This window comes from Polyergus mexicanus, unplaced genomic scaffold, assembly GCF_030449975.1.
Source record: "Polyergus mexicanus isolate NDT 795.1 unplaced genomic scaffold, iyPolMexi1.0 SCAF_3, whole genome shotgun sequence".
Classification (NCBI taxonomy): Eukaryota; Metazoa; Arthropoda; class Insecta; order Hymenoptera; family Formicidae; genus Polyergus; species Polyergus mexicanus.
The window spans coordinates 6,702,754-6,723,392 of record NW_027223323.1 but is presented as its reverse complement, the minus strand read 5'-3'; the positions used below and the strand labels follow the sequence as shown (position 1 = coordinate 6,723,392).

The window sequence follows — 20,639 nt, the reverse complement described above, 5'->3', positions numbered from 1 at the left end:
TATATTATAAATATATTATAATTATAATATAAATATCTAAAGTTAAACATTTAAAATATATCTAATATGCTACATATTCTATAAATCCATATAATACATATTAATTTTTTTATCATAAAACTTGAAATTAAAGAATTTGAAAATTAGGAAATATTTTCGTAGGTTTTGGAAATATTGTCGTAGTAATTTAAAGTGTGAACTATTCAAATATTTACAAATTGCTTAATTTCCTGTTAAAATCTTGATTTCAATTAAGACACTTTATATTACGTATTTTGTTTAAAACATTATACGAAATATTATACAATTTTTATAAAGGAAAGATATCATCGATATTTGTTATAACCATTAACAAGAAACTCCTTTAGGAAATTTTTTTCCCTTGGGAAAATCCAAACTTATTTTTATAAGATAAAATCTTGAAAAACGCTTTATTATGTGCAAAAAAAATAACTGATAATATTAAATAACGAGAAATATAATCCAATAATTCATAAATTATTATAATTTACAGATCCACAAGTCTATAAACTATCACAATTGCATTGAATCATTCGCATTGAAAAACCTTTTCTAATTTACTCTCATTTCATTCCTTTGATCGAGAACATCGTTCTTCAAATTTTTTGAAAAGAAAGAAAAAAAATGTTTTTCAAATTCAGTAACATATTTCTCTATAAACAATAAAAAATATAAAAAACATAAATAATGAACAGAATTGCTGTGTCAACGCGATTACGCCAACTATTAATATTGCAATAAAAATCAACTTATCTTGATTGCGTTCTAGCTTGATGATTAAAGTTTTTCTGTAATTTAATAATTGATACGAACTCGATAAATCACTTAACTATAGCATCAAGCTTTCAAATATTATGTTGTTTTATAATGATGCGACGAGTCTTCGCGCAAGAATCGACATTGGGAGGATCTTCAAAGATGGCATTTGGATTTAGACTTGAGCGTCGCCAAGGCGTCTTCGTCCCTAAATATGGAGCGAATGCGAATTAACCCCTTCAGGCCGACACAGTTGCCATGATATTTATCATCAGTCCGGACGAAATATCTTTCGCATCAGCTAATCAAAAAATGAGGATTGTACATAGAGCATTACTAATGTACAAGTGGACAAGCTCGAAAAATGACAAGAAGTCCATTTTCGAACATATGCATTTTATCTTCTGTTGTTTCGATACAAAGAATGTATTCGTGAAACTTATCCAAGTGTTTTCGTAATGCCTTGTATTAATTAATTAAAAAAATATTAAGAAAAACCTTGACTTTGTAATCGTAAATCAAAAAAAGAGAAGACACTGTCTTTAAGACTTCAAGGAAACGAGGGACAGAAAAGAGTTGAGTTTTATTTTTCTGTCAACAAATAGTTAATTATATTTGTTTTTTCTCTTGTTTTACATAATGGGATTGATTAGTCGACAACGCATGTAACAATCAACGATCAAGGATCTATAAATCTATTATTAGTTCATCCATTCGATTAAAACTCTGAATAAAATCTCTATTTTGATAAAATATATATATGTTATATACAAATATTCATTGTAACAATTTATCCATCGCGCTCAACGCGATACGGAATTTTATTAACTAAGTTGTTCAACTTTTTCAAATTTATTTATAAAACTTTTGAATCTGTGTGTGTGTAAGAAACTAGTTATAGTAACTCATACTAAGATTTGTAGGAAAATAATCTTTAAAACCATGGAAAAATTCATTAATTAAAATGTCTTAAAGTTCTTAATAAAATTCTGATTTTAAACAGTTTTAAAGTCTTTTAAACGTAGAATTCTCAAAATTATATAGATCCATAAAATCTTGAAGTCATGAAAATTTTACGAACAAAGAGATTTGTAAAACTTTGCAATTAGATATAATATAATCAGAACCAATCCGAGTGTACCATAATCGATTCCACATGGAATCTTTATATGTTAACTATTTTAAATTACTATTAATTTATTGAATGATTTTATCAACAAACGGAGTTTCAATTTATAGAATTACTATTCAAAATCACAAAATTAGACTTAAAATTCTAAATAGTTTACTTGGAAAAGTTTCAATTGATAAGATTTTGAGCTTCTTAAAAGCTAGATTATTTTTGGTAAAAGTTGAGATATCTATAGCTCTGTGCGTAGACTAATTGTGTGTTTAAATTAGTTTTATGTTTAAATCTATAAACCCCACATTTTTAATACTATGATAACTATTGTAAGCTTACATGTGTTCCGGATGGCTACGGATGCAGTCGATTAAATCCGTTGGTTTTAGCTCACCGATACAAATACGATGAATTGCCGTGAACAACGGAAACCTGTTCTCCATGTTCTTCGATTTCAGCATGTAGTTGACTTCTTCGGCAGTGAATGGCCCCTGAAGCTTCTGCCCATTCAACATCTCTTTTTCCAACGTCTCAATAGACTGCAAACGTACGATTAATTGTTATTTAAGAATTTATAAGATTATTAAATCTCTCTCTCATATATATGTGAATATGTTATAATGCTGACCTTGCCGGTCTTGACGAAGGCCTCTGAAATCTTTCTATTGCGTCCGCCATAGCATGTCGTAATCAGATCGGCTACTCCACAACTCTCGAAGAAGGTTGCCAATTTCCCGCCCGAATAGAACACATCGACGAATTTGATGATTTCCATAAGGCCCAGCCTGATCACCGCGGCCTTCGTATTATCACCTAGACCGAGCCCATCGACAAAGCCAGCACCACAGGCAACTATATTCTATAAGACATTAATATATGCACCATTAAGGTCTAAGTCTTATTATAGTACAATTTAAAAGAGCCAGTTTAGGATAAAAATTAAATCAATGAGATTGAAAACAATCGATTTCACCTTTAATGCGCCGCAACATTCTACAGAATCTGTGTCCTCGACGATCACCACCCTAAAGTACGATGTCTGGATTAAGTCGCGAAGTAACGGCGCCATCGTCTTATCCTTGCATCCTATAAATTATAATCTAGATTGAAAAGCTTATTTCCAAACTGTTAAATCTATATTCTTGAAAAATAAAAGTTATTATTATGACTTATAAAGTCTTCTGTGATTTTATAACATATAATTTATATCTTTCATTCTCAATTGGAGAACTGTATTAATCACTACTGTGATTAAATTGTTATCTCTTGAATCATTATTTAGATTTTAATCTCTTACCAATAGTGGTCTCGCAAAACATCTCGTCGGCTACCTCAGAAGCCAAATTGGCGCCCATCAGGACCGAGACTGGAATTTGCAGTTGTCTTGAAATTATATGAGAAATAAGTTCAATGCCGCCACCATCTTTCTTGTCAAAACCCTGCCAACAACGTTCCAGATATGTATGATTAGATTAATAGATATATAAATTACATACTGCTATAATGTTCTTAGAAAAACACGATATTTATATATCTCACTTGCAAATATAATTATTTGCAAAAATATTTTTTAAAAAACGCATTATAGGATACAATTTAAAATTTAATATTGAATAGATAATTTTATTTGAACTTTAAATGATCTAAGCTGTAGAGAAAAGATCAAAATGTATATACCTTAATCAAAGACAGGCCGACAGCGGTAGATTTAATTTTTCCCCGCAACGTACTGCATATCCTTCGAATAAACTGATGCGGAACAACGAATATAAGTATATCCGCGTCCTTCGCAGCCTCCGCCACATCGGGGATCGCAATCTGGAATAAAATATATATACATGTGTAAACAATCTATTATATAATATATATTATAAAATGCTACCGAATGTCCTATTAATAGCAGATTTTCTGACCAATTACAAAAATCGATTTTTCCTTATTGTTCGTGAAAATGTTAAAAGAGATTATTTATTTTACTTTAAGTATCCAATTTTTTCCATTATAGGTATATCTTTGTAAGCATCAAATTAAAATTTTATTAAAATAAACTCTATCTGTAATTAACCGAAGAATATAGTTTTGCTAATCTTATGATTCTATAAGATTTAATTTGTGGAAAGTTTTTCTTTTTTTATTGTTTATAACTCAACAACTATTAATGACCCAATATTTTCGCTAAAGAAAAATCGTCTCCAATCTGATTAGGGAATCTATCATTAAAAAGACATTCCTGTAATTTAGAAATATCCTTCCAGTATACTATATGAGTACTATAAACTATGTAAAAGAATTGCAATTAATCGACGAGATATTTTCGATATTATATATTATCAACTCACTTCTGATGCTTATAATGACAGTAAAAACAATTACATCATCGCGAGTATGAAAAATAATACGACCTTGAACACTGCTTTACAATATTGAATCATTCGGAATGACTCGTAAAGAAATATTAAAAAATATAAGCAACGTATCTATTGGCTTTATTTTCTTACATTTTATGTATTTAAAAATAAATTGGACTTATATATATATATATATATATATATATATATATATATATATATATATATATAACAGGAAAAACATTATTAAAAATAGTGACACGTGAAACATCCTATATATATCTTATAAAGAAGTCAAGTAAGATAAGAATATACGTGAGATTATTGGTCCCTTTTCCGCCTTTTTCATCATGTTCTTGCTTAGTCGACTGAGTCTATAATATTCCATTCTCAGAGAATAAATATTTTGTTATTCTTAGCTAGCTTTGTGCGCACACATGTGCAGCAATTTTTTGCAAAGGAATATCTTCTAAGAAAAGAGATATGTAATCTAAGGTTTCAATATTATAAAATTCCTAATAATAAATCATATTATTTGATTACACTAATTATTTCTCTTAAAAAAATTAATTAAAACTAATAATATAAAAATACAAATATATATTGTATAAACACATTATGTAAAATAATAATTTATATATATTTAATTTAAAATTTAAATAAAAAGTTTCCGCAATCAATTTTCGTGAAATTTGTAGTAATTATAATGTTAAATAATGTTAGGAGAGGAAAATATGTTTTTGTTCTTATCGTATCTTTAGCACAGGAATTATAACTCTTAATGACTTTTGCGTGTAGAATGGACTTTTGTCAGTGGATCGAATGTGCTATGTCCAATGACCTTGAATAAATTAGAGTCATAGATCATTAAATTTTTCACAAGAAAAATTATAATCGTAAATGTATCACACATAATTAGTCTGACAAAAGAACTTTGAAAGAAGCCGGGAAAGAAAATTTGATAACGAAAAATGCGATATCGAAATAAATTATCTCGGTCGCGATCAGAGTTCAAAGTACTGACTAAAGTTCAAGATTCGCTCATTTATATCGTTAGCTTAATCCCAATCTATGATTATTGGAATCAAGTATATATTTGATTCTTCTTTTATTTAAAAAACATCAGGAATTAAAAACACGAAAGAGAATAAAAAAAATATATAATTCTTAGCAATCTTGTGTACTTGGAACTTTTATATAATAAAATTTAATAGGAATATGGAAATATATTGAAAGTTTGCGAAAAATCTAAGATTTCAAGAATCTGTAAGCTAACAAATAACTCAACTTAAAGATATTTATTAAAGTAGTAAATATTTAAAGAGAAAATATAAAATAAATCTTTCTTTCTTTAGGAAATAAAAATAATATATAAATATAATAAAACAAATGTGTAATAAAAATAAAAAAAACACTCGAACAGATTTAGAGAGAAGAGAGAGAGAGAGAGAGAGAGAGAGAGAGAGAGAGAGAGAGAGAGGGGGTCATCTTACAAGATATGTTAATTAATATAAATTGAGAAGTGTAATCTTACCACATTTTCAGGAATTTTATGTCCCGGAAGATATTTGACATTCTCATGTGTCTCATTAATGATCTCTGTTAACTTCTTCCCATTGATAATCTCCTCGTAAACATACATGGTGACGCGATCATCGAAGCTACTCTGCTTTTTCGCATTCGCGCCGACTATCTTTGCGATAGCCGAGCCCCTGCAAATTTACACAATTTGTGATTAGTATTCTAATCAATTTTGTATGATGAGCTAATAATTGGAGGAATGTTTATATCGAAAGAAATAAGCGACGTTGAGATAAAAATAATCCGCAATATATATTTAAATATACATTATTATAAGAATTAAATATATATATATCGCGATAAAATATACTTAATTATTTTCTTAAATATTTGCATAAATAGAAAAAGAGATCATACTCGCTAAAAAAGATGACTTCAACTTTTAATCGATCGATCAATCAATATTTATTCTATTTTGACATCGTAATTTTAATATTTTTCATAATAATGAATATTAATCGTGATTTCTGAATACGCGTCAATTATATGTTGCATAACGCAGATTTTATTCTACATATGTTGTCGTGTAGAATAAACCACTTTGTCATCGGAGAACACGATACGAATCGGAGCACGCGCATGGTAAACAAATGTACGCCAATGTGAGAGGGCACGTGTGAATCGATTGCCATCCATCGCGCGCGTCGACATTCTTTCGCGATATATTCACGTCTCCATGAAATCCGCTCTCTTTTTCCGGACTCACCAGTTACCAGAACCGATTATGCATACGGATGTCATGATGCGTTCAAGGACACAGTTTCTCGATGCGGATGACAAGAGGAGGCCGACCGAGGACAAGACGTGAGAACCGCTTCGCCTGAATGCCGACGAGTGACTACCGAAGAATCCAGGCCCAGAAACGGCGAGAGTGAAGGACAAGCCGAGCGACGCGCACGCCAATCGAAGACAGGGGTGATAAGAATGTATCAAGCCAGATGGGGGAAGAGTCCAAGCTGGAAGCGAGAATCTCGTGAATTCAAATCGTTTTGAAAGATTTCAAAATTGTTTTATTATTAAAATTATTATTATTATTGAAATTAGAATTATTTGATGGTTGAAAGAATTATGAGACTAACAGTTCCCACATGCATATCAAGAGATTTTCTTTTTAACACATAGCTTCTTATTAAATTTTATTAATTATTTCTCCTAAACAATGGACGCGTCTTGTTTTATTATAATAAATATATTAAATTAATGATAATTTTAAAATAGTTTGCTACAAATTTGATTTGTACAAAGAATTATAGAAATTTCTTTTCAAAAATATAAAATTCTTTGAAAAATAATAACGTTTTTTACAAACATAAAGAAATTTGATAATTGCAATTTAAATGAGTTCAATTTTAATGTGTTATATCGCGCGAATTGAGAATCAAGCGATCATGTTTGGTGCTAAAAGGAACATGAAGGTAAAGGTTTGGAAAAGTTTATCAGATCTTAAAGAGTAAAATTAATCTCGACAAATTGCGTACAAGTCGCTTTGCCGAGTACGTTAAGTCGTAGCATGGCACAATCACCAAATTTTCATGAAACACCCTTCGGTATGCCACATTCTTTATTATATATAGATATATGAAATAACATTGATCGGTCGCCTACGTGACGTACATTTGTTTCTCAGATCTATAGATTATACAATGTGTAAGAATTCCATATCGCTCGTATGTAAGAATACAGGAATTGCAGGATTTTATATATTAAACAATAACGAAGGAAAAAAAAATAGCATTCAAATTTAAATGCATATATAATTTATCGATCAACGAGAAAGAAACTTATAATATTACGAGTATAATCTCTTGTCATGACTTAATGTGTGCTATAAATGTCGTACTTTTTTTTCAGATGCTACGTTTGTTTACGGTTAAACAAACTACATCAAGATGAAAAAAATAAATTTTCGTGTTCTGATCAATTATAGATTAATTGACATCTACATATATATTTTATCCATAAGAGGCTCATTAATTGCTCATAACTGACTTGTCCGAAGAAGTAGCTACTGAATTCGCGACGTCCTACGTTCATACTAGCAATAATAGTCAACGGCAACTGTTAATTAATAATACTAATTATTTTAATCCTCAGTAGTGGTCTGTGCAGTATCGAGGATGATTTCAAAGGAGAATGGTTGGAAGCTATAGCCTAAGCCAGCATAGAACTTGCTCTGGAACTCCACCCTAGAAGATGAAAAATAAGAGTTACAAATAAATTAGTATAGATTCATCAATAAATTACTAATTAACTAATTTATATGAAAATAACATATTTATTAAACATTTAACAAATAATTAATAATTAATTAACATTATAGTTAAATTATAAACTATTCAATATTTATCTACACAATAATAATGTAATATAAGAACAAGCTTATAAAAAAGAAGAGAAAAGAAAGAATTATTAGAAATTTCGCGAACGAAATCTTACCAATGTAAACGAAGTGTATGCAGAAACGCTGAAAGGCCTTCCATGAGTACAAGGATGCCCACAGTAAGCACCGCCCAAAAGGCGAAAATGGCATAGAGGATGATGCCGCCATCCCAGCCCTCTCTCGCCAAACCATTTCTCATTACCATGTTCCATAACACCTCGGACAACTGGGCATGGGCCAGAGATAAGGCCCAGAGACGCAGGTAGGACGCGGTATGCGACACGCTACCGAGAACATACTCGATGGTGTGAATACCTTGGTGGATAAACACTTCCATCATGTTGTCTTCCTCCTCCTTATGGCCGCCGTTCTGGGTAACGCCTCCGCTCTGTTGTAAGGTTCCCATGCTAGCTTCCACGTCGCCATTCTCGGCGCCATGATTGTTGAGTTGATAATGTTGTTTTCTACGATTGCGCATCAACAAAATTGGTTTCGCCAGCAACATCCACGGCACGCAGAGCAAAGCTACAATCACCAAAAATTTTTGCAGACCACCTTGACCACCGTACATATATGGCTCGCATTCGCCAACTTTGGCGGCAGGTTTGAATAGAACCATGTTAATGAAAGTGATGAGGACCGAAGGTGCACAACCGGGTCCCTCGATCAGATCGTTCTTCGGACCATATTTGATCCACTTGATGAACATAAGTAACACCATGTAGAAGAACAGTGCCATGAGAAAGATCACCTGTGGCACAAATTCGCAAGTGATATTGAGACGCTTCTTAAAATACATGTGATTCCACAATCCTACTAGCACGCCAAATAGCATGTGTATTACTCCAAAGATGATAGAGATTTTCATTTTGTATGAGTTTTGGAAGATGATCTTATTTTCCGCCAGCTGCCATACCGGATCCATGCCGAATGGATAGGGATAATCGATATAATCTTTAGAACTGGGATTTAGCTGTAGATCCTTATTGCTGTGGATAGTACTATAATTGTAATTAATCAACCAGTTAGAGCCAAAAATGTTGAGCGATTTGGAGAACACGTCATTGTAGATGAGACCGGTATACATAGAAAACAGGCCCATGAGAAAAATGATATAACGACCACCGAAAAATATGTTCCAAATTTCGTTGTCGCTCTTCTTAGCCGCTAGCGGTTTCTCTTTCAATACCATCCAACCGCCGAACAAAAACATGATGAGGCCATGACCGGTGTCGCCGAACATTATCGCGAACAAAAATGGGAATGTGATAATGGTATAGGGCGCAGGATTCATCTCGCGATAAGAGGCAACCCCGTAGGCATCGATCAATGCCTGGAAGCCCTTCGTAAACTTGTTTGTGCGATTATACGTCGGCGGATCTTCGAAAGTCTCCATGCGATTCAAAATAGGAGGTACAGAACTTCCGCTACGTTCCTAAATAACATAAAATATAGGTTGATCTTTCGTTTTACGATAAGAAATTGAAGAAATAATAAAGAACGCATTTCTTACCGTTCCGCGTCTTAACGCTAGTTGGATAGTCTCGATATCTAGAACGGGCACCCAGCATTCTGCGATCAGGCATTTTTGAGTGACGTCGAGATTGAAAAGATTCAGAGTATGATAAATCGCTTTGATCTTGCGGACTTTGACGAACCAATTCTTGATGTTCTTTGCGGCAGCTACAAGGACGCGATGGCGATGATCCTGTGTCTGTCCAAGGACCTGAAGAACAGCATTGTTCAATTAAAAACCGTTAAAATTAAATGATTATACATTTTCTTTTTTCTTTTTTATTTTAGTTATACACAGACACACATATATGCGAAACGTGTAGAAAGAAAGTATAGTATATTATAATATTATACATATATATTATAAACATAAAAGTATGACATACTCACAGTGTTCAAGTCTTCAATACGAGTCATGACTCCCATCGCCATCTCCCTACGATCAGCTGGTGCTTCTGGACAAGGATACAGGGTCGCTCTGAAACCTTCACAGATCTTTTTTACACGAGTTTTCAGTTGATCTCCTTGGAAGAAGATGATGAAAACCGATTTGTACACCTGGTCCCCCTAAATACATCATTACTAAATTGTTATTCAGATCTCTTCGATTAAATCACAAGATTCGCGATAAATTAATTACGATAATATAATAATGATTAAGTTTCAGATGCAGCTTCATTCTCAAGTTGTATACTCACCGTCGATGGATCTTCTAAAGGAGTTTCGATTTCCGCTTGACGCAGAAAGACATTTCCGCGGCACGCCCGCCACAGCATACGTTCGAATGCGGGGATGCGTTCTCTCAGGATGACTCCCGCGACGAAACTGCTCGCGTAATGACACACAAACATGGTATTAATAAACAATAAGGACCGATTAAAGATCAGATACTTAGGGTGTCTATATGCAAACTGCGTAAAACTTGTCACGATTACGGTTTCTTCGAGTGATTCGAGTAAGCATCGTGATGACCATTTTTATGGCGTTATAATGAAAATCTTCAATCTGTATCGGTCAACGATTCGTGCGTATTTTTTATGTAGAATTGCTAGCCAAACGGAAAAATGATGATTTCTGTAGCCATGGTCCGTCTCCTTTTTTTTTTCTTTTTTTTTTACATACCTTGGATAACTTTTGTCAATGATCCTCCTTGAAACATTCTTTGAACGACAAACCCAACAAATAGCATAAGTGTGTCACAGGAACAAATCGGAGTATGGTCATACATCGGATTATAATTATGTCAAGTACGCGTAGAATTTGCTTGTCAATATATTTTTATTAGATCGGTGTATATCGAATTTTTTTCGCCTTTTTTAATTTTTTCAATTTTTAAAACCATTTTTTAGCCAATATAATTAAATTGAAAATCTTGAACTATTTTAATATAAGAAAATTTCATTAAAATAAAATTAAAATTATTATCGCAAATATGTAACTTGATTTTGCTTAAGTTGCCTGTTTCAATTAAAGAAGAAATTAAAAGATTCTGTATACAATATAAAAATATAAAGGCTACAGCAAGCTCTTATATTTCTTTAACATTGTCCAGTGCATTTCTCTAAGTCTTGAGATCTTTAAATCCTGAAAGGTCTATGATTATGTAATCTTCTCATGAGAGAAAATAAAATTTAGAATGAATAAAACGATCATATTTAGCCGTAAATATGGGATTGCATGCGAATCTTAAAATTCGATACAATATATCAAAATTTCAAATTTTATAAAACTTTTGAACCTCTAAGGATCCAAAAATACTGAAAATACAAAATTCTAGGATTCTAAGGAATTAAAATATCGGAGTAGCAAGATTCCAAGTATTTCCAAAGAATCAAAAATTCCGAGCAAATTTTCACGGCTCTGACAATTTTCTTGTCAGAATATATTGAAAATCGTAGAAAACACTTTTTTATTAAATTATCAAGCTATATGCTATTTTAAAAATCCAACAATCTTGAAAAATTCTTTGAAAAATAAAAGAAAAATTCTTTAAAAAAACAATAAAGTATAAAATTCTTAAAGTTCTACATTAGGTAAATGATCTAGAGGTGGCAAAATTTCTGCGTATATATATATATATATATATATATATATATATGACATTTCCTCAATTTTCTAGTAAATTCTGGACTTATTCGACTCTTCGGATATTCCTGGGATCTAGCGCGATAGGATGAAGGGAGTAATTAGTAATGGGAGTACGTACCCCAACTGGACAGGGCCGAGGGCGGACTGGCGGGCGATATTATCATCGCTAATCAACGCACGTGTCATGGACTCGGTGGGGTTCAAGCCCGCGTGCTCTTGCTGACGACACAACAGACAAGACACAACCACATTAGCCACACCAGAAACGACCACAATGCTCCAACTCGCCACGCTGTCTTTCATTTGCATGGATTTTGTTTCCCGTCTCGTCTATCTTAATCGTCTTGGACAAACTTGAGATATTTCTCGTTAACGCGACGTTCCACACAAACAAAATCACTTATAAATAATTGTAAGTAATCTCAAGATTTTCCACACAGCTGATGTTCATAAGAGGAATGAAAACTTGATGATAGAATTGATTTTCGTAATTTGATAATTTTACGAAAATTATTAAACAAATTCTTTTCGTTACGTAATAATGGGATAATTACTTATGTAATTTTAATGATAAAAATTTACAATTATTTGATAAATGTATAATGAAACAGAATAGCGGTATTATATATAGAAATACACTACATAAAGTTACAAGAGCTTTTTTGTATTTGAACTTTGCAAATTTTTTTATATTAATTTTTTTTCTTAAATCAAGAAATGTGATAGTGTATCATGTTATTATCTCATCAAGCTGTTTTTCTTTATCCGAAATTTAGATGTCAATCATACTTTCGATCAAAATCTCTTAAAAGCTAATACAGTAATAAAAAATGTAATTTAATTTTGTAAAAATTTTTAAATCTCGATTTTTCGAGCTTCTTTGAATTTTTTCCATTTCTTTATCCTCTTTTAACTGAATCCTCACAGAATTCCTAATTTCAAGTCTTGATTATCTAGAAATTGCATTGTAAAATGCAGTTTTAGAGACAGTTCAAAATAATCGAATACCACTTATTGTGCCGATATATCTCAAGTTCGTATCATACTATAGATAAATATAAATTTTCAAAACGTATGTGATAACGATAACGATTGATAATAATAAATGTTAAATAATTGCTCAGAATATAATTAAAAATAAATAAGATAAAACAGAAGATAATTAAAAATTAATCAGAGACACATCCGTGCGATAGATGCTTATATAATTTACATTAGTAAGATAAAAAAAAAAGTGTAGCTGTCTTCCTTTAAACGGGAGTTTTATCAAATTTTTTTAGTTTGCTTGATCCTAATTAATCAGTCGTGTCTATTGGATACTTTAAATAATGATAAAACATTAAATCTCAGCTCAGATAAATACTAGGAAAAAGATACGTGGCAATATTCTTATTCATTAAATAATCTGAAAAAAATTTATAAGCCATTATTATTTTATGTCTATTGATCTTCAATACATATTGTAAAAACTTCCCCGAAAAAAACAATCAATCGAATCGTTTTAGAATTGACATTGTTATTAAATTTATCTGATTTTCATCATTTTGCCCAATTAATTGGAAGTTAATCAAGTTAAGATCATCATTGGCAGACGCGATGCGAAATAAGGAATAGAAACAATTTATTTTTAAATCAAGCACATCACAAGCCAAGCCGTTAGATCGTTAAAGAGGTTCTCTTGATTTCTGTTGGTTATAGTGTTAAGATAAAATTTAAATATTATAAAATCTTTTTAGAAATTTCTATTTTTAGAAACTAGAAAAAATTTCCAATTTCTCATTTTATACAAAATTCTAATAGCCCCGATATTTTCGAGGTATAAAACTCCATGAAAATATATGATATTAAAATGTTCTAACTTAAATTTTATGACCACATCGTAGAATGACAAATCTTAGAATTTTTAATCCTTGATATTAAAAAATTCAAGCGCTTAAATATTTTATTTCTTCAAGTTCTTCAAGAAATCGGAAATTCTAAAACAGAAATCCAACAAGGCGTCCTTAACGATTTAATAATCCACACTCATCTTAATTAACGTAACAAAGAATAACAAGTGCAAAAGCATGCGAGTAAGCGATATGCTTAAGAGAACACATTCAGACACAAACATTGTTAAAAATTCATTTGTTAAGAAGTGAGAACATTATTATACATACCCATGGCCACACCATCATCATTTATTGTTATTTACAACGTTGTATCACTACGATGAAAAATTATTACAAAAATTTTGTCGCGCGAGTGTCGGGACCGAAAGATGAACATCGGATCTCGATCGTTTAGATTGAAGATACTCGATACAGCTTGAATTTTTCTAGTTTAGCGTTATTAAAAACGGATGACAAACCGTATCGAACTGTATCAACTGTTATTGTGATCGGCGCAATCTCTCGCTGATTTTATCCCATTTTTTTTTTGCAATCGATCAATGAACAATGAATGGTTATTCATAAAAAAGCGAACAGTCGCGTTTGTCTTTCAAATGTATTTTCAATTGCAGAGGCATCCCCGAAGACGAAAAACGTAAAAAATCTTATTATCGATTATTATTGGAAGTTTGATGAATGTAAAAATCATAAAATAAATACTGGACATGTTTCGGAATGATACAAAGATGATTGTTTAGACAATATGAAAAATCTAATTTCTAGTTGGAAATTCAATATTATATTGATTACTATTACTAAGGGAAAGTAATTAAAAATCCATGGATCTAGAATTCAACGGGTCAAAAATTTAGCGATAAATATGGATCTCTATAAAATATAAGAAGCTGAAAATTTAAGATTTTAGAAGTCTACATTGCATTCTCTAAGGGTAATATAGCGAGATTTGAAAATTGGGACAGAGGAAAGATGAAATGATAAGAATATTAAAGTTTCTTAAAATTGTAAAAGACATTCAAAGAGCAAAGGACTTCTTCATTGAACGAGAAAGTCCGAAATAGTCTTTATGAAGGATACTCCAGCAACGCAAGAAGGATGTGGCTTTGCTTATCGAGCGATAAGGCTTGGATAAACATTAGGCAACAACATCGAGGCAAACAATTTCGCAAACAGATTCGTAAATAACGGTTGATAACAGCTTGCCTGAGCGGATTCCTATAATGCGTTCCTAAGGTGTCTGCCGTAGTATATAGGTGCTGTAACCACAGAATACACTGACGTAGGATGCCTCTACTAATAGTGGATCAACCCTCTCTCTCTCTCTCTCTCTCTCTCTCTCTCTTCTATATACCTACTATAATATATACAATCGAAATCGTCTCTATTCTAAATCCTTCTCCAGTATTGTTCTCCACTAATCTAAATCTTTTTTTCCTTTACATTGTCATCTTCTTTCGTTGCAATCAAATCTTTGTATTCCTAACACTTTTGTATCATTTTTAATCTCCGTATTCTTGCGCTATTGTTCCACCATTTTTAAGTTTAAATAAATAAAGATAAAAATACTTGTTAAGAAAGATTGTTAAAGAAAAATCTGGAAATTAATTTAAAAATCTGAATATATCTATTCGACAATCCAAAGATTGACATTAGTGACACTGCGAAGTGCAGCAGTGTGTAATTTGCAACAAAAACTGTGGGCATGCAATGACGTACTAAAAATAATCCTCGGTCACGTGGAGATTAAAAAAATGCAGAGCGTGGAGATGCGAAACGGAAAACTTGGATTAGAAGAGAGAATACAGATCTAAATATAAAGACATTTGTATAAAGAGATTCATGAAACATGTTTTATTTTCAAAAATCACTGGAGACCATTAATTATCAGAAAAACTTTTAAAGTATTCAATTAAAAATTGTTCGAGAACCAAACGTTTAAAAGTCAAAGAATCTAAAAATTCAGATAGAGGAAGTAAAGTATCAAAAAGAATTTAAGAAATTATTATTAAGATTTTCAGACAATTAAGAGTATCATTAAAACACTTTTCAAGCAATTATAAATATAAAAAGAGTCTAAAAAAGCAAATAAGAACTAGTGCGGTAGTTAAGATGCAAGAGAAATTCTTTTATATATTTATATATATGTAATAAATCAAATATATAACTATTAAAATTCAATTTTGATACATAACATATCGTACATTTCGATCTACATTTTAAAGTATCTTTAGTATTACATTGAAAAAAAAAAGAAAAAAAAAGAAAAAAAAGATTAAAAAGATAAAAGATTTTTTGTGACATAAACTTTAAACGAGTAAATGAGAAGCGAAGTAAGATTTATCAAAGAATTAATTTCTCTCTCTCTCTCTCTCTCTCTCTCTCTCTCTCTCTCTCTCTCTCTCTCTCTCTCTCTTTCGAGTACTTTAGAGAGATGCTGCAAAATTTAATTATAGGCAAAGATTTATAAATTTTTGATGCGTTTATGAAAATAATTTGAAGCAAATTTTAAATTTCAGTATCAATTGATGGAAGATTATCTATGTTTGAGAAGTCTTTTAGAAATCACCACGCTCTGCGTTAAACGGATGTACGTCACACATTAATTACCCGAGTTTGAGAGCCTGGCCGCCGGCGCGGAGGCCCTCTTCACCCAACAAAGTAACTTGCTCTTCCTCACGGCTGGGGTCTGCCATCTGCGACACGACACCTCCATGCTCAGCCTGGCAACAGACACAGGTCACCCCTCTTTCGCCCTATCTCCCGCTCCACTTGCTCATAACAGATTCTCTGTCCTTGTCTTTTTTTCATGTTTCAAAATTTTCTTCAACTTATCGATATCGAGGAAGAAAATAAAGAAAAAGGAATCTTCTCTTTAATTCGCGTAATTTTGTTCAATGCTCGGTCTGCATCTGATAATAAGTCTAAATTTTCATGACGCTTACAATTAGTGATATGAGTATGCAGGAGTAAAATGCTTTAAAAAGATTTAACTCCTGAATTTTTGCGACATTTTAAAAGTATAAGGATTTATAAATAAAAATCTTTTAAAATTAAAAAAAAAATTTACACGACTAATTTTATAAATATTCAACATACTATATATTCCAAATTTTATATAAATTTCAAATTAAAAAATATAAATTTGATTTCTACATATGCAAATTTTTTTAAGAATCTAAAGCTTTCGAATTTAAAAAAATCGAATACCTATTATTTACGATTAAAAAGCACAATATTAAAAAAGATTCGTAGATCCATTTACTTCAATAAATAAGCATCATGAATTCATATAGAATAAAATTCATGCAATTAATTTTTTTTTCTATAATTAATAATTAAACTATTGCTATATACATCACATATGCAACAATTAGGCCTGCTACATGCTATACACACATGCTGAACATGCAAAGAGTTCCATTCAATAATCCAGTAAAGATCACGAAAATATATATTTTTTCAAAATATATCTGTAAATATCTCTGTTAAATCATATTAAATTCAAATTCTATAATTATGTCTAAAATTTATCTGCAAAAATATCAGAAATAATATGTATAATAATAGTAATAATTGATATAATTTGCATGGATTTTAATAATTTTTTAGAATAAAATAAATTATATATAGAAACTTGGTTCAAAATATCAACGTTCTAAAACTTGAAGCTATGTAAGATTTTCGAACAGATATGTTCCATGCAAAGTACAAATCAAGAACGATTTTTTCAAGAATTAATTGTATAATATTATACTTTTTTCAAATAATATAATATATATATTTAACAAAGTCGCATAATGTTAGTGCAATTCATGCAAAAAATATTAATTTATTATTATTATTTATTATACAGAGATATCATGCTGCGCACAAGTAGCTCATTTACGAGACTTTTTCTTGGCTTTAATAATCTTTGATGATCTTACATTATTTTCGATGGCAAAATGTCATCATCTTTACGTCTCTTAGTAATATCACGTTCATTGCTTATTATTATTATTATTATTATTATTATTATTATTATTAGAACATTTTTATCTCATATTATTATTTTATTTAATATTAAAAATGTAATTACTTTTTACTCAGAAAGTGATTTAAAATGATTAAACAGATATTACCAAAGAGGATTATGATTAAATTATTTTATATTAAATAAAATAAATAATTATATATAATAATTATATAATTATATAAATAAATATATATTATTAAATACGACACGTGCAATCGTTTGTTCCTAAACATGCATATTTTTCGATATCGAATTAAGATAGATTTTCATTTATGCAAAAAAGGGAAAAATAAAATGATTAATAATGGAACAAAAAGGAAGGATAAAATAGAAAAACAAAAGACATCACTAGAAAAATGAAGAAAAAAAAAATAAATATTTGCTATGAAAAAAAGATAAAATTAGACTATATTAAAAACTATACTGAAAATGTATATTAAATATTAAATATGTAAAAAAAAATAGGTTTCCAAATATTATTAATATTAAACATGTACAATATTAAAAGTATAAAGGCTTTTCTCAAAAAATACATTTACAAACTAATCCATAACAGTTCTCAGTTCATGTGCAGAAGGGTTGAAACATGTTTATGCAAGGATAACAACAATGTACATTGTAAACTCTTCTCTAAAAATTCTTTTATACTACATGTGATTAGAAAAGGGATTAATATTACAGCATCTAAATCTAAAATTGATTAAATATAATTGAAAACAATGAATTCTTACATACTGCGACCGGACTAAACAACTCTCAAGGAACATAAAGGGAGATAGGGCGGAGCGAATGACTTGTGTCCTTTGCAGTGGTGACTTTTGGTTAGTTGGCAACACTAACACATTAATAAATCCTAAAATCACTCAACAATATATGATTAGTAACATACAATAAGGACATTCTGATGTCTGACAGCTCATGAAAGTGGAGACCACCGTGCCTGTCACAGACAGTCCTATCTGATTGCATTTTTCTCTGAGTAACTTCGTTGCAATCACTTTAAGTTGCACAAGCGCAAAAACAGGCTTTTGTATATGTCTAATTTGCATATTCTTTAGCTTTCCATGCATTGAAAATAATTTCGCCCAGCTCATAGACTTATTGCTTTTTTTTAGCGCAGGCTTTTTTTATGCTTCATTTAATAATTTTTCTCTTCAATAACAGCATTATAAAGTAGTAGTCACTTTAACAAGATTTCCTTGTTTTTCAATTTTTTATAAAAAAATACAACGAATTCTTTATAAATAATATATATTGTACACTAAAGACTTAAAAACATTAAGCAAATTTACAAAGAAATCTCGTTAAGATGATGAATATTTCAAACTCTGTATCTCTTTCTCTCTCTCTCTCTCTCTCTGAAGAATATATTACAATTAATTATTAATTTATATATATAAAATTTACTCTTGCAGAGTTTATACATTAATTAACTTACAAAAATGTAAATAGGTAATGCAGATGAGTGTAAAACTATAAATTGTGACATTAACTTTCACAATACATTATTTCTATACAAATTCTCTGTAATATTTCTCCATGTAAAAATTTAATCATAGCAAATATAATAGTTTCTTGCTTAGTAATAAATATGGAAGTAAGTAAAAAATTGCGTTTTGAAATAAAGTAATTGATTACTAAAAGTTCTTATATATGTTCAACAATTCGACATTCAAGTTAAGTGGCAGCACCATTGATGATATTTACAGCCCATTGCAAGAGTTTTCCCTCGAGATTTACATTCAAATTGTACAGAACAATTAACAGATTAAAGACAAAACACACTTTTTACACTTTCATTCAAAAAATTTTTCATTACATGTCCTTCTTTTTCAATAAAATAGATTCCAAAATTTCTTGACTGTTCGTAATCTACTTTGGAAAAGTAGATTCATCTCTGATTCATATGCCCAAATTATCAAATCAAAAGAATAAAAATTTCTAATTTAGTGACTTACCTCGTCGAAGAAAACTTGAGTCTTTCGTAGGATATGTTTGAGCTCAGTTAGCTCCAAAAAATTGCGTTTAAGTGCTTCAGCATTCTGATTCACTTCCCGCAGTTCATTCTCTAGCTTCTCGAAAGTAGCCTCCAGATCAATCATCTCTCGAGGCTGCGGAGCCTCTGGATTTTCACCGGTATCCAGCATCGGAATGCCGTCCTTCTTAATTTCCTTCTCCAGGTAACGCAGTTTGCGTTCCATCTCATCACAACGACGTACCTCATTGACAAACTTTCTTTGAAAAGCATTGACATCAGGATTTAACTAAAATGGGACAAATACATTAATGTTATAATGACAAGGCCATCAACGTAGTACGGATAAATAAAAATTTTAAATGTGTTGGGTGATTAATATTTGATAATTAGTGAAAAATTTAAGCTATTATTAACTAAGAAGCGATATAATGTGAAATATACTTACATCGCGAAACTGTACCAGTCCGAGCTCGCCAAGTTCGGAGACGCAGGCGTAAGCAGCTTCGCTTTGGAGGAACAGTTGACACAATGTCATTTCCTCACTGCGGAAGAGCGAGCCCATTTTTGACGTTGGAAATAACGTACCGAAAGGACGATTACGTCGATATCAACGACTGTCCAAGGAATGCGGTTCGCCAAGACTCCCGATTCGTTTTGTTCTCTTCTTGGAAGTACGATCGCGAAAGTCGTGGCAAGGGGCTGAATAATAATCGATATCTCGTGCGATCACGAGGTGCGCGACTGCTAATCAAGTGACAACTCAATACGCGCCCGCGCACTGAGTCACACATCCCACACATCCACAGACTATTGATGCTGTGTTCCGATTCCCCACCTGGGTACACCCGATATTATAGTATAGTATATTGTCACGTATACTATAATATCGGATGCACATGTGCACACACGAGTGTGGGATCCGACACAGCCTTACATATCCCACAT

General features: G+C 31.1%; 2 protein-coding genes across 7 annotated transcripts; both read right to left on the bottom strand.

Annotated features, from left to right (window-relative positions):
• Positions 1–402: 402 nt before the first annotated feature.
• Gpdh1 (Glycerol-3-phosphate dehydrogenase 1) lies at positions 403–6,685 on the bottom strand. 2 transcript variants are annotated; one of them, XM_070316654.1, is made up of 8 exons: positions 6,536–6,685; positions 5,783–5,960; positions 3,578–3,718; positions 3,198–3,339; positions 2,874–2,986; positions 2,529–2,759; positions 2,240–2,439; positions 403–985 (listed from the first exon to the last, which is right to left on the bottom strand). In XM_070316654.1, the coding sequence occupies exons 1-8, from the start codon at positions 6,568–6,570 to the stop codon at positions 934–936; spliced, it is 1,092 nt and encodes a 363-aa protein (XP_070172755.1). In that variant the 5' UTR covers positions 6,571–6,685; the 3' UTR covers positions 403–933. The 2 variants fall into 2 exon arrangements, with proteins under 2 accessions (XP_070172755.1, XP_070172754.1); XM_070316653.1 differs by having other exon boundaries at positions 403–1,078; positions 6,536–6,662.
• Positions 6,686–7,181: 496 nt separating this feature from the next.
• On the bottom strand, positions 7,182–20,636 carry Vha100-1 (V-type ATPase subunit a family protein Vha100-1). Of its 5 annotated transcripts, none has more exons than XM_070316647.1 (8): positions 20,140–20,636; positions 19,675–19,980; positions 16,309–16,421; positions 10,423–10,549; positions 10,115–10,291; positions 9,723–9,935; positions 8,266–9,644; positions 7,182–8,015 (listed from the first exon to the last, which is right to left on the bottom strand). In XM_070316647.1, exons 1-8 carry the CDS (start codon positions 20,254–20,256, stop codon positions 7,913–7,915), a joined length of 2,535 nt encoding a protein of 844 aa, XP_070172748.1. In that variant the 5' UTR covers positions 20,257–20,636; the 3' UTR covers positions 7,182–7,912. The 5 variants fall into 5 exon arrangements, with proteins under 5 accessions (XP_070172748.1, XP_070172751.1, XP_070172752.1 ...); XM_070316650.1 differs by having other exon boundaries at positions 16,309–16,394; XM_070316651.1 differs by lacking the exon at positions 16,309–16,421 and adding an exon at positions 14,905–14,957.
• Positions 20,637–20,639: the final 3 nt, after the last annotated feature.